A 13,607-nucleotide genomic window follows, 5' to 3' on the forward strand; every position below is an offset into this window, starting at 1 on the left:
TTTTCCAATTAAAAAAGCTCTGAAATTATGACTGGTGCCAGAGAAGAATCTGACCCCGAATGGGCTGCCTGAAACGGAACATGTGGTCGCGCTGACGGGGATCACAGGCACCGCTGCTCCAGAGCCCGCCTTTGTTTCCCTGTTACAAAAAATGTGTGTGTGTATATATATACTGCTTATATGAATCTCAGAATCAAATTTACTTGTTAGGGATGGAAAACGACTGAAAAATAAGTGCACCTTCAAGCCTATATAAAAGTGTTTTCCTTAAGTAAAAAGGAAAATCCGTCAATGCAGTTCTGTAGGTAACTGATAAAATCATTTGCCTAGGAGGGATTTCGTGATTTCTCAGGTGCAGAGCTGGTATTACTTTCATTGTATTAAATGAAACCAACCCTACATATTGTAGGGTTACAGAACTAAGCCAGACTGAAGTCTATCAGAGAATGTGTATCCTTTTTATTATTATTACCATAATAATTATGACTTGTATTGCTGTAAGACCATGGAGATACTGCCATGGACGCAGTAAACTTTCTTCCCAGTTTAAAATCAAAGAAAATGTACTTTCTAAGTTGTGCATCTCTGCAATGCACACGGAAAACCCCTCAAAAAGATTTTAAAAAAAAAAAAAAAAAAAAGTCAAAATTATACAAGGTTCAGCCTAGTCTGAGCTGCCCACATTTCTTTTCCTGGAGCAATCTGGCTCCAGGGTCAGGTCACTGGTGACATTCCTCCTGCCTGATGAGCACCGTTTTCTTCCGGAGCACCCTCACCCCCAGGCAGGAAAGGCAGCTGAGCACAAACAGGCAGGGAAGTGGCGGTTGGGTTTTTTCTCTAGAAAAAGCATAAAATGCAAAAGAGGAGGAACGGGGTTTAGTTTCTGAGTAGGGTTTTGTTTCTAAGCACAGACTAAAATCATGACAGATAGGCCAACATTTCCCCCTGAAATCGTAATTTCAAGTTAATGAGTTTTGTCTAGAAAAAGTAGTCTGCATGATTATAGTCAAAGAAGGCGGCAAACATTATATTTGGCTTCTGATGATGTACCCTGGGCTGAAGAAAAATCATCCTGTATATTTGTGGCTGGCACATAGACCCAATACAACTGTGAGATGATCCCAGTGAAATTTGTGGTGAAAAAAAAACATCACAGATACCTAAACAACATCTTTAAATTTATCCCTTTCAGAGTTTCTTTGCCAACTTTTTCCCCTCAAGCAGCGACTCACATAATCTTTTTGCATTTTTTCTTTCATTTGTGGCACAGCTCATAGACCATCTTGCAATGCAATAGAAAAGGAACTAAGAAAAGCCCTGGATCTTTTCCTAATGACATTTGCCATGAGACTTTATAATTTGCTTCACCAAACACTTTTGAAGTAAACATTTATATCCCTGATCTTATCTGGTTAGCGAAATAACTCCTCCGGATCAGCCGGATGGATGAATTTAGGGAACACAAAGTTGGCAAACTTGATTAGAAACTTGGATATTGTATTTTATCTGACACTTCTAAGTCAAAATAAACAAGAATTTTCCCTGTTCCTCTCTGCTGAGCATTTGGCATGTCTTCTCATACCACAGTAGAGATCCACAATGATCAATGTATTTTTATGGATTTCCATGAGGGGAAGAGATATTACCCAAGGGAGTATATGGGATACAGAGACTGAAACCAGTATTGCCATATAAAACAAAATTTGGGGGGTTTGCCATATAAAAAAAATATATTTGTTTTATATGCATTATAAAACAAATAAAACAATTGATGTACTTGAGAAGCTTTCTTTAAATTTTTATACTGATGGCATTTGGAAGCTATTCTCAATGATTACCAATAAATACTGGAGCTTATTGTTATGCACGAACCTTTAAAGGAAAGGTACCATTCCATTTCTGACTAGCAGCCCAACAGGGAATGCTAATTAACCACTCACTCCTTACTGGAAAGTGCCCAATTATCTTTCTCTCCTGTTATCATGCAGCTCTGCTTATTCTACTTCTTATTACTATGAATTTTACTGCTCTTACCCATTATTTTATCTTTTGTGCTTCCAAATTTTATTTTCTTCTGACATTACCTCACTTTTCCCAGTTTCTCAATCTTATTCTTAAAAATGGCACAATGATTTCAAATTCTTTTTCCCCAAATAAATAGACTATAACAGTAACTTTGTACTGGAAATATCACCCAGAACAGTTTATGTCTAGTGAAGTGATACAGTACTGAACATCACTTATTGAAATGTGTCAAGCAAAAGACAACGCCACATGTGTTACAGTTCATGTTTGATATCCAGGAAAGCCAGTCCTAAATTTTCCCTGTTGTAACTTTTTAATTATTTCTGCAATATGCTAAGTATTTTTTTAACTTTCTAGAAATAAACTGATAATCTATTTTGATCCTATCAAGGAAACAGACTGCCTGCCAGAAAAATAGCAATGATACAGGTAATAAATGCTGAAATCATCATCTCGTTATCATGTTCCTTTCAGATTATAAGAGAGAGGGAAAGCTTTTGATTCAAAAAACTAATTCTTCTAGCTCATAAAGCATTATCTACATACCTCCAACCTTCCTATGTACTTTACATTCCCTTTCCTCTTCAACCGACTAAAAAAGACCCCCACAACCATCACAAACCCCACCAGCAGACACTGTGAAGAAGGCAGAACTACCACATCACTGCATCCTACCTAGTTTTTCTTTGCCTAATTTCAAGTAGTGGAATGCCACATGAAAGTAAAGACCTGAAGTAAACTTGCTTACAAAAGAACTATAAATTCTAGAGCAGGACTGTAATACATTTTAGTAATTTATTCAGTGGATAAGCATCGAATTATTACTGTAGCTTACATGAAAATTACAAGATACCTGTGATGCTCTGTTAGAGTGACTTGGACTGTATCAGTCAAACAAACTTTTGTAAACTTTTCGCACAAAGTACCTGTGGAAAGAACAGCTCATAGTAAGCTAAGGTTAAAAAAAAAAACAACAAACCCAGCATTTAAATGTTGTATCTTACTCATTTCCCTTAAAATCTAATGTCCGTTCAGAATATCTGTGACCTCCACCACAGAGAGGGGCAGAGGTAGCCCCAGGGACTGGCACAGCCCATGCACTCTTTCGGCCCTTTTAGCTATTTACAGAGTCCCTATCACTCTGAAGGCTGTACTACTTTTCACCTCAAGGTTACCTGAACCCTACACAAGCTCACTGTGGAGCCAAAGTCATCATGGTTTGCAGGGCTGTATGAAGGAGGTGGCCAGCACCTTCTCCTTCATGGTGAACATCAAGTGAACCAGTGAAGCCCCAGCCAGAGTGAGATTTAGGGTATCGCAGACATAACCCCGATTCTGTCACAAACTTGCTGCGTGACCTGGCCACACCACTTCTCTCCTTCTCCATCCCCTTTCTATTTAACATGATACCCTTTTCGGACAGTTCCATCACGGGTACTATGGGACCCTGATTTCAGCTGAGCTAGTCAGTAGCCATCAGCACTAACCAGAAACCTAGTTGGGAGGCCAGAGGTGGTACAGAGAAAACATAACGACCCCCAAGCTGCTGCTGACCACACACCACTGTGATCAACAGCCGAGGAGCGCCTGGCCTGCCCGTGTCCCTGCGCTGTCCAAGACATCTTCCCCAGCAGTCCTGACATCATTTTGAAGTGCAGTTCAGTAACTGTTTCCACCGTGTATTCCAGCTGCATGTCTCTTAATCCATACAGGCATACCTCACCTAGACAAATTAAGTAACCCAGTAATGACATGTAATTTCTGAGGAGGTACTAGCATGCACTGAGTTAAATAGGCTTTTAAAGAAAATGGGAAATCCCAGAATAGGGGGAAAATACAGGAGCATTTGAATCTTTTTTAAAAAAAAGAATCCACTTTTTAGTGAATGAGGCAAAGAAAACGTTTAGAAAGCATTCGATAATACTTATCTATTAATACTACTAGTATTTAATCTATACAGATTTAATCTATGTACTCTTTCCTGTGTATCTCAAAACACAAACTTTTTCAAAGTAGGGACCAATTTTCATTTTCCAAATCGCTAGCTGCTTCCACCGCAGGAAAGCAGCGGGCTAAAACCAAGAAAAGCTCCAGCCGTACTGTAACCGCTGCGGTAATCCCTGGGTTTCAGAGCCGCCGCCGCCAGCACACGGGGCAGGGTTTGCCCGCCCCCCCTCCCCCCCCCCGGGGCTCGGCGCCGCCACACCGGCCGCCGCAGCGGGGTCTGTCCCCGCGGGGTCCCCCCGAGCCCGGCACGATCGCAACGCGGCTGCGGGTGGGTTACGCCGGCGCTGATGTCCCAGCCACAGCGGCTTCCCCGAAACGGCACTGCCACTGCGTGCCCGGCACATCGGGCAGCTCTGCCATGTTACCGACATGGTAAAAATAAAAAAAAGTAATACTAATAAAAAAAACCCCCAACGACAAACAACAACAACAAACCCCTAGCGAATTAATTCCAGAATATTCTGATCCCGTACCAACACTTGCCGGTACAAAAGGCACCCATTAGCCTTAAGTGGTACCAGTTTCTCTTTGAACAGCCACCGCTTGGCAGCTGGTCCGGGGAGCGCCCGCCGGGAGTACCCAGCCCCCCCTCCCCCCGGGCGGGCGGGGGGCGCTTCCTGCCCCTGCCGGGGCTGCTGCGTGGGGCCGGCACGGCGAGGCGAGGCTTGAGCGGCTGCAAATGGGGGAGGGAACGCGGGGGGTTGTTCCTTTTTTTTTTTTTTTCCCCCCCTGCCCGGGTTGAATTTAAAGTGAAGTCGCTGCATTGTTCCAGAGGCTCCGTGCCCCCATGCATTGACGGGAGCCGCGGTTAGCGGGGAGTTCTCATTCCTGCGTTGTTTGCTTATGGAAAATAAGGGGGAGTGACACTGAAAAAAAAAAAAAAAAAAAAAAGGTGGAAAGGGAGCAGGAGAGAGAGGGAGGCAGCGCTCGCAAGTGCAAGCCGGGACCCTTGCCCCGGCCCGACCATTCCCCGGATTCCCCGGGCTGGCACGGCCGCAGGCCGTCGCGGGGCTGTGAGCGGGGCCGTGCTGCCCCCCGCCGCGCCCCCCAGCCACCCCGCGCATTTCCTCGCCTGTACACGGACCCCGCCCGCGGAGAGCCCCGCACGCCCGGCCGCGGACATGAGGCTCCGACTGCTCCTCTGCATCGCGTTCCTGCTGCTGGCGAGCCTGCTCCCCGCCGACGGACAGCGGCCAGGTGAGCGCTGCCCCGGGGCCGGGGCGCTGCCCCCGGGCTGCTCCTCCGCTCCGCACTCACCGCGCGGCCCCTGCCCCCGGCCCAGGCCGGCCCCCCGCCGCGCACGCCTGCGGTGCGGTTCATCGCCGCGGCGGGAGGCGGCGGCACCGGTGCCCTCGGGCCCCGGGAGGGCTGGGGTCGGCCGGGGCTCCGGGGAGGCGGCGCTGGCAAAGCTGCTGCCGAGAAGCACCGCCGGCGCGGGAGGGGGCACCGGCAGCCCCTGGGCAGGCGGGACCGGGACCGGGACCGCTCGCCCCCGCGCCGCGGCCAGCGGCCCCCCCTCACGCCTTGCCCCCTCTCTCCGCAGCCAGCGTGGCCCTGCGCAGGAAGCCCCACCGGCACGGCTGCTCCCACCGGCGCTGCGTGCCGCTGCACTCCCGGGTGCCCTTCCCCTGAGCCGCCAGGTAACCGCGCGGGACGGGCGGGGCCCCGAGCGGGCGCCCGCCAGCGCACCGGGTCCCCCCGCCGCCCCCCAGCGCACCGGGTCCCCCCGCCGCCCGCCAGCGCACCGGGTCCCCCCGCCGCCCGCCAGCGCACCGGGTCCCCCCGCCGCCCCCGCGCTCACGCCCTGGCAGAGGCGAGCGGAGAAACCCCGATCCCGCGGGGGTGGACGGGCGGCCGCGCTGCCCCGGCGGCCTTGGGGCCGTGGCCCAGCTGCGGGGCGGCGTGAGGCTGCGCAGCGCGGCCGCTGCCGGGGGTGGCACGGGGCGCGGCCCTCCAGCTGAGTGCTGGGCAGCGGCGCCCCCCCCCGCCCCCCCAGCAGTAGCATTCACCCACTTCAAAGGGGGCTGCAATTCTTAATCATTGTCAGCGAAAGACTTTGAGCTCCTCGGATGAAAGGCTATACAAGTGCAAAACATTAATGCTTTATAGCTGATGAGGGGGCATATACATTCAAATACGGAGTGCCTGCAGAAGCACACAGGTAGCACATGCAAATAGGGCAAGCATCAAAAGGACACCGAGGCGCTCTTGCAATTTAAGGATGTGTAAAACACGGAGTCAGTAGTTTTGCATCTTCTTAAACTCATTAAGTATTAAAATAATGTTGTAGCCCCAGGCATGACAGGACCGTAAATAAATGATGGCAGGACCTGCAGTCTTGAGGACCCAAGATGTTTCCATTTACTAAGTGGTTGACGGTGAAAAGTTAAAATTTTAACAACCCTGTGCCAAGAATCTTGTCAGTGCATAAGCCGCCTTGGTGGAAAGCGCCTGCACGCTCCCGAAGCGGCCCTGCAAAGCCAGGCACCGTTGGCTACAGCACTGGGCTAGGGACGCGTGGGGTGTGCGGAGGCGAGGGTAAACTGGCACATTTGCGAGGCTGCAAAGATTCCGCATCTGCAGTGCCATCTCCGATGGGCTGCACACTGAGCGGCAGAACTGACCTGCAAGTAGAAAGAGGGACATGCCAGAAGGATGCTTTACTGTTGAATGCCGTGTCTCCTCGATTTGGTCAATTCAACAAGAGACAGACTGAATGAGATTTCCTCATCAGTCTAAGCATAAACCTAAAAAGATAAGCAATCAGATCAATTCAGTCAGCATGCAGAGACTGAATGACAGGGACAGTGGAATTTAGGGCCAGAGATTTCTTGAATGATTCTGAATGGCTTCCTTCAGTTCCTCAGGAAAGTAAATTTAACCCCGCTCTTCCTGCAGTTCAGCATCCATAACCTGGAGACGGTCTGTGCAGAAAGCGTCTACTTTTTCTCTAATGTGCTCTGAAACAGTATATAACACATTTCGCTTGAGACTGCAGTAGCTGCACAATACATGTGCACTTAACGTAGAATTTTTTTCCCTACAGAATATGAAGATAGAAGGTATTTTCGCTGTTACCCCCTTTTCTGTGGGGAGCCAGTTTATTGCAACACATCAATGACAAAGCAAAACAGTATACTTATTAATTCATAATACATTTTGTAGACATTTAGTTAAAGATAATTCCACTTTCTAAAGCTGTAGAGAAACCCATAAAGCTTGACTGGGGAGTAAGGGGTGACAGGCATCTGAACTCTTAACTCCAGCCATCGTTGTGGGTGCTCAGCTCCTTTATCTTAAGTAGGATTTACCATCTACGGTTACATTCCCTTCCAGTTTTAGTCGTAATTCAGCAAATATTTACATGCCTGGGTAACTTGACTCACATGAGTAACCTTACTGATCTCAATGGAGTTGTACATATGGATAAAGCTATTTACAGATGCAAACAGGATGGACCCTTAAGCCTGAATTTCAACAGGTGCTTGGAAACCGGGATAAGCATAGCAGCCCCTTTTTCACAACAACATCTGAAAAGATGAGAGGATTGAACTTGATTTTCATCAGTCACATAGGCAAAACATGGGACAAATTAGAAAAAAAGGAAGAAAATCTTGTATTGGAAGAAGCCTTCTTGCTTTCTGCTTTTTGATTTTTTTTTCTTAACCTTTTAAGCTGAAATTTCCAAATTAAGAAACATTACCCCAAATTTCAACCACGTATTTCATAAATAATAATTTTGTATGAGACATTAGACTACTAAATCTCTCATTAATGGCTATTTCTCTCCTTTTTTCCTCCCCAGCAAGTTCATAATGGGCTTTTCAGTGTTTTAAAGAAGCAACAATTAAACCAATAGAGAATTTAGCCAGAAGTCCCGATCGACAACAGCCGACCTGATAGAGCCACCACAGCCTATCTGTCGCATTCTGCAAGACCTGAAACAACGGCCACTGGCTCACAGCCTAGGAAGTGGGGAGGAGAGGGGGAAACAGAGGGTGGTGACGGGAGGATGTACCTGGTTGAAACATTCCATATAAATTCTTGGGCTGTCATAACAAGTGAAAGTTAAAAACCAAGTATCAGGTACCCAAGATGGATTTCCAGTGGCATTAAGAAGTATCTGTCCAAGGGGATTCTTAATGGTCTGTTACTGTTCAGACTGACAGTACCTGGATGTGCTGTTGACATTTCAGGCTGTTTAGGGTGAAATAATGTCAGACTTCAGCACAGAACCGTGAAAGTCCATTTTTTGTTTATACTTTTATATTTCAATAATATAGACATATCTGTTGTAACACCTAACATTACATCTTTATGGAATTACTTTAATAATCGCGTAGAATATATTACTGTAATAGTACCAGAGTCAGAACCACACTAGTGCTCCTACTGGCTTCACATATAGTATGCATAGTAAGAGTTTACAATGTAGGAAAGCAAAGCAGAGTATTATCCCTCCTTCTGTGGATAAAGAATTGAAGCACACAGAGATAAGAGATTAGCCAAGGGTCATGCAAAACTGATAACTCAGATCTCTCAAGTCAGGCCTTAAGGTCAAGCCCATCCTCCTGTCTAATGAGCTGTTACTGCAAAGCCTATCATTTGTTTTCTTAAACTGGGCTGCCAAACCAGACAGCTAAAACATACTTGAAAATTCAGTACTACAGAACTATTTGCTTAATAGCAGTTTTCCTAAAATACCCACTACAGTATTATAAATAGAGCACAAAAATAGACCATTGAAAAGAAACCTTTGTTTGGTCAACCTCAGCGTTGCTCAGTACTCTATTCCTGTAATTTAAATGAATGGGATATTTGTAACTCGCACTACAATGAATGAGAACTTCAAACAGAAAACAGGCTGTTCTTTCCAGCAGTGGAGGTCAAGAATATGTTGAGCTTTTATTTTACTTTTTTTTTTCACATCTCCTTTTTATATCAGCAGAAATTACAAACCTACATATAAAGGGAAAACACGGCAGTCCTTTCATTAGCAGAACTAAAACAAACCTGAAAATAAGTCATACCCAGATTTTTCAGTTTTTGCACTAGACTTGAAATGTCAATATTTTTTGTAAATAAAAAAGATGAGCAAAGATCAGCAGTGTCATGGTTTAAATCCAGTATTAGAATTTTGTCTTGTAACACGTAGTTTCTAGTAAGTGAAAAAACAGCAATCAGGGACAACCAGATAGCTGAAACTTTCTAATCAGTGTCTGTATGTAATCCTTTATCTCTAAGAACTTGAAACCTTAATTAGATTCATACTGGCGGAGCTTAACAGGACTTTCAAACTTCTCTGTATAGAAAAAGAATTAGAATTTAACATCACACCCTGTTATGGAGTTTTGGCAAATCATCATGCAAAGATTTGTTAAACTTGCCTATACCAAGAAACAGCCCTGCAGGTAAACCTTTGGAGTTTTGAAAAAATGCAGTTTTCCAAAATTGGGGGCATACTACCGCTAATTTAATTTTTTAATTTATTTAACTTAGCTTTCATAGATATCCATGGCTATCTCTGTTTAGAAGTACAGGTAAAGAGTATGGGAAAGCAAGAAAGGTGAAGAGTAACTATTTAACAGTTATGTCTTATAAATGAATATATGGGCTTAATGTGACACTGGCTATTTGGTATAACCATAATTATTCAATTAACTTTGATAAAATCTTAAGAAAAACATAATGTCTCTACCAGAGAGCTATATATGCGTGTTACTTTACAGATGTAAAAAATAAATAAAACAACATTTACCAAAGCACCCTAGATGAAGCCCGTTGTCAGCCTACAAAATTATTGTAAATGTCTGTTCTTTCTAGACATGCTGGTACCATAAAATCTTCTTTGAAAAAGACATTGAGTGTGATCTTTGATAGATACGTTTATCAACTAGCTGGTTGATTGTATATTTTGTAAAAAGACAGTATGCATTTCAAGTAACATCTCATTTTAAATAAACTTTGCACACTTCAAAATTCATGTTCTTCAGCTGTCAAAGGCAATGCATCTAAAGAATATGGAGAATTTATCTAGTTTTCCCATGGATGCATATGGAATCCATGTGTGAAAACTCTTCTAACTCAATTGATGACACAAACAAATAGTAGTTATTCATGGAAACATTCTTTTCACATTTTCTAAAAGTATGAAATTCTGGTAAAAGCCATATTGAAAGAACTTAGCTTAAAACTACTGGTTGGTATAATCACAGCATGCTGTAATGTGATGTCATGATACCATGCTAGGATTACAGCAGAAGCCAAGCTATGCACTGTCTTCCTGCCTAGAGTAAGTACGATTTTTAATTATCTGAGAGGGTTAAATCTTGAAATCTGGATGTTCTCACAAATTAAAAGGGCCTTATTTCAGGCAAAAAAAAAATGAGCTCAGAAAGTAGTCTGAAGCATAGCAGAAGCTAAAAAGTGCAGTAACTTCTCCCATTAAAGGTGGGATACTGTAAATAAATTTCTAAGTGCTAGATGTCTTGCACGGTGGAATTAGAGAACCAAGTGATGCTACTACAGCACAGTATGTTGTGACATTAAACTTCAGTGGGAGCAGGGCTCCAAAGGACCTTGTTTCCACCTGATCTGGACTTGGCTTTGACTTCCTTGAAACTGCCTGTTTTCATTTGATTTGTGCAAAACAAGGTTAATCTGGTAAAACCGGTTTTGCATGATAATGGTGTGATTACATATATAAACATTAAGCATTTGGACACAGTGCTACAACAGCTGAACTGACTGAACTCCCCATGTGCATGTATGAGCACAGGTTTAAAGGGAGTTTGTACAAATACAAATTGCTGTGTATTGAAAGAACTGATGTTTGCACGGATGCAATCTAACACTCAAGACTTGATCCCAAAGTAGATAGATTCAGACTTCAAACTCAAAGGCAAAATGTGAGTTTATAAAACTTAGAGGTAACTCCTTGTCTTGTAAATAGTTGTTAAGTGGGAAAAATTTAAATTTTATTTGAAATTCAGTTTCATTAGGTCTTGTATTAGCTATTTTAGAATGGAATACAAAATGATGTAACAGCAGGTCAACAGGAAATAGAGGTAAATGTAAGGCAGTGGTGAGAAACAGCAGATTAGTGTGTTCCCAAAGGGTAATAAACAATTCACCTCTTCCCTTTCCAGTATGGAAAAAAGGAAATTATAGAAGAATAAAGACTGGAAATATTTCCCTTACGCCACATACAGATGCTATAAATATCAGTGTCCGTACACATAGCCAGATTTAGCTAAGGGTCACATAAGATTTGTATCAACATCGATCAGGGGAAGCATTAGTATGCTAAGTAAGTTTCAAATGTTTGACTCCCATGGCCAAGTACGATTAGCATACTGATCTCTCGCTACTGGATGGCCTTTATCTTTCTTGCTAGTGAACAGCTGCAAATAGTTGTGCAAAGCAGGAAACACTCCAGCAGTGCAACCTGTCTTTAGTTAGCAATAATGCCTAAAAGCCTAACTCATTCCAACGTCAAGGATGCTTTTTCCTGTCTGGAGTTACCCCAAGGTTAGACTGTTGTCTGCCCAAGTGCCTTTGGTCCTTGATACAACTTTTTTTAGATTAAGAACAACCTTCAGTAGGGCACACCTGCTTAACCGCATTTCCGTGTAGAACCTTAAAAGATTTTCAACAGGATTTTCACACTTTCCAATCTGATTCCCTTTGTGAGGTGAAATACTGAAGTGTTTATATAGAATTTCCACTACGAGCTATTCAGAAAGACAAAACACAAGTACTGATTTTTTTTCCCCTTATATATAGTGTGCATTCACAAGAGATCATCATAATGTCTTTTCTCCAATGTGTACAAATGTTTAGCACATTTCAGCATTTGATCTAGAAATTATTAAAAACCTCACAATGTGACTTTTTTGGTCAATGCTGAATCTTTTATATTTCTTAGGGGGGCTGAAATACTTCTTTTCCAAAACCTGAAAAACACACATTGTTTTTCTCCAGAAACAAAAAGCTATTGGGGTACAAACAAAAAAGTTATTAAAAAAATAATAAAGATAGCATACATTTTTTTAAAAAAATGTACATTTGCAACATACATTAAGAAACAGTTCTTTTCCATTTTCTTGCTGCGTAGTTGCAACCCACCAGATCTCACCAAGTTAAGACCATGTACCTGTAAATACTTGGGCATTTCAGCAGCTGTAATTACACAGAGCACCACTAATTTCTTCAGCTGTTCAGATCCACACAGGTTCACCTACGCGCAGGTTTGCCACACCATGCCCAAGGCCGTGCCGGCAGGGAGCAAAGCGCTGCTGCTCCAACCCCCCCCCCCCCCCCCCCCCCTGTGTCCACAGGGCCATGGGCTGGCGCTTTTTCCTGAAATGTGGACCCAACGCTTTACTGCTTAGTGAGCGTGCAATTTCGCAGCGGGATCCAGCCTGCGATGAGGTGCTGGTGCTGCAGAACAGCCCAGGCCACAGCGCTGGTGACAGCCTGACCTGAGGCTGCACCAGCCACTGCCACAGCCAGCGCCCAGCCTTGGCTGGCAGCGGTGCCTCCACACGCACCATGCGGCACAGCCAGCAGAATTAGGCCTCAGCCTCCAGGCTGAGGGCTGTGGCCCATCAGACACAGCATGGCCACAGCTGAGCTTTCTCTCACTTGCACAACAGCAGCCCCTGGCCCCGGTCACACTGCTGCCCAGGCAGTGCCGGAGCAGGCCTACAGCACCAGCACACCACACCGTGAGCACACCATGCCATGCCACACATGTCCCAGTGTGCCCCAGCAGGGGACCACCTCACTGGTGGCAGGGGGTTCCCCACAGTCACCCCCTCTCTGAGCAGGGCAAAGGCTGTTCCAGTGCCAGCAGGCACAAAGGTGCCAGCAAAGGGCTCGGGGCTGGCACTGAGCAGGGCAGTGGGCCTTGCCGTGCTGCTGTGGCTCCTGCTCCACAGTTCATTGCAGCCCTTCCGTGGCCGGACGTTAGAAAGCATTCGGGAGGAGTAGTGAATAGGGCTAGCTCCTCCTTGGAGCCTGTACATGTGTGAAATATCATTTTCCTTCCCCCTCTCCCCCCAAGAAAGCTTAAAGATATCAAGGAAACAAAATACAGTGGGTGGCTGTTGCAAGTTGTTAATAATTTGTGTGCTTTGGCAGAGCTATGCCTTGCAAAGGGCAGGGGACGTGCCTGTTCACACATGGCAAGCTGCACTTTGCTTTCTAGCTGCCGTGTTTCATGGAAAGCAATACTGCTGGTTAATGCAAGTTCCACCTTCAGCAGTCATGGAGAGGAGGAAGGGTGTATGAGCCTCAAAATAAGTTTTTCTACTACACTGTGCAGCCTGTTCCAAACAGGAGTGGCCTGAAGTGCTGTGGAAAAAACATTATCCAGGAAGGAGAATAAAACTAAGCTTAAAGCTTCAGAACAACTGCACAGCTATCCTTGTCACAGTAGTTTTTGTTACTTAAAACTAACCAAAAAAAATCCTGTCCTTCAAGAACTTCAGCTAACTGAAAATCTGCACAGATTGCTTCTTGGAACTATCATTACTAGCTGTACATGTGCTTAGAAATGACAGAATTGACAC

The 13,607-nt window shown here is 44.7% G+C and overlaps 1 protein-coding gene and 1 long non-coding RNA gene across 3 annotated transcripts; one reads left to right on the forward strand and one right to left on the reverse strand.

Annotated features, from left to right (window-relative positions):
- Window positions 1-632: 632 nt before the first annotated feature.
- Window positions 633-4,677, reverse strand: LOC121091578. Of its 2 annotated transcripts, XR_005828969.1 has the most exons (3): window positions 4,506-4,677; window positions 2,879-2,951; window positions 633-837 (listed from the first exon to the last, which is right to left on the reverse strand). It is a non-coding gene; the product is annotated as an uncharacterized LOC121091578 (long non-coding RNA). The 2 variants fall into 2 exon arrangements; XR_005828968.1 differs by having other exon boundaries at window positions 2,879-4,677.
- A 251-nt stretch (window positions 4,678-4,928) lies between these two features.
- Window positions 4,929-9,890, forward strand: APELA (apelin receptor early endogenous ligand). Its single transcript, XM_040601538.1, has 3 exons — window positions 4,929-5,229; window positions 5,576-5,672; window positions 7,838-9,890. Exons 1-2 carry the CDS (start codon window positions 5,154-5,156, stop codon window positions 5,662-5,664), a joined length of 165 nt encoding a protein of 54 aa, XP_040457472.1. The 5' UTR covers window positions 4,929-5,153; the 3' UTR covers window positions 5,665-5,672; window positions 7,838-9,890.
- The last annotated feature ends 3,717 nt before the right edge of the window (window positions 9,891-13,607 follow it).

This window comes from Falco naumanni, chromosome 1 (genome assembly GCF_017639655.2).
Source record: "Falco naumanni isolate bFalNau1 chromosome 1, bFalNau1.pat, whole genome shotgun sequence".
Lineage (NCBI taxonomy): Eukaryota > Metazoa > Chordata > Aves > Falconiformes > Falconidae > Falco > Falco naumanni.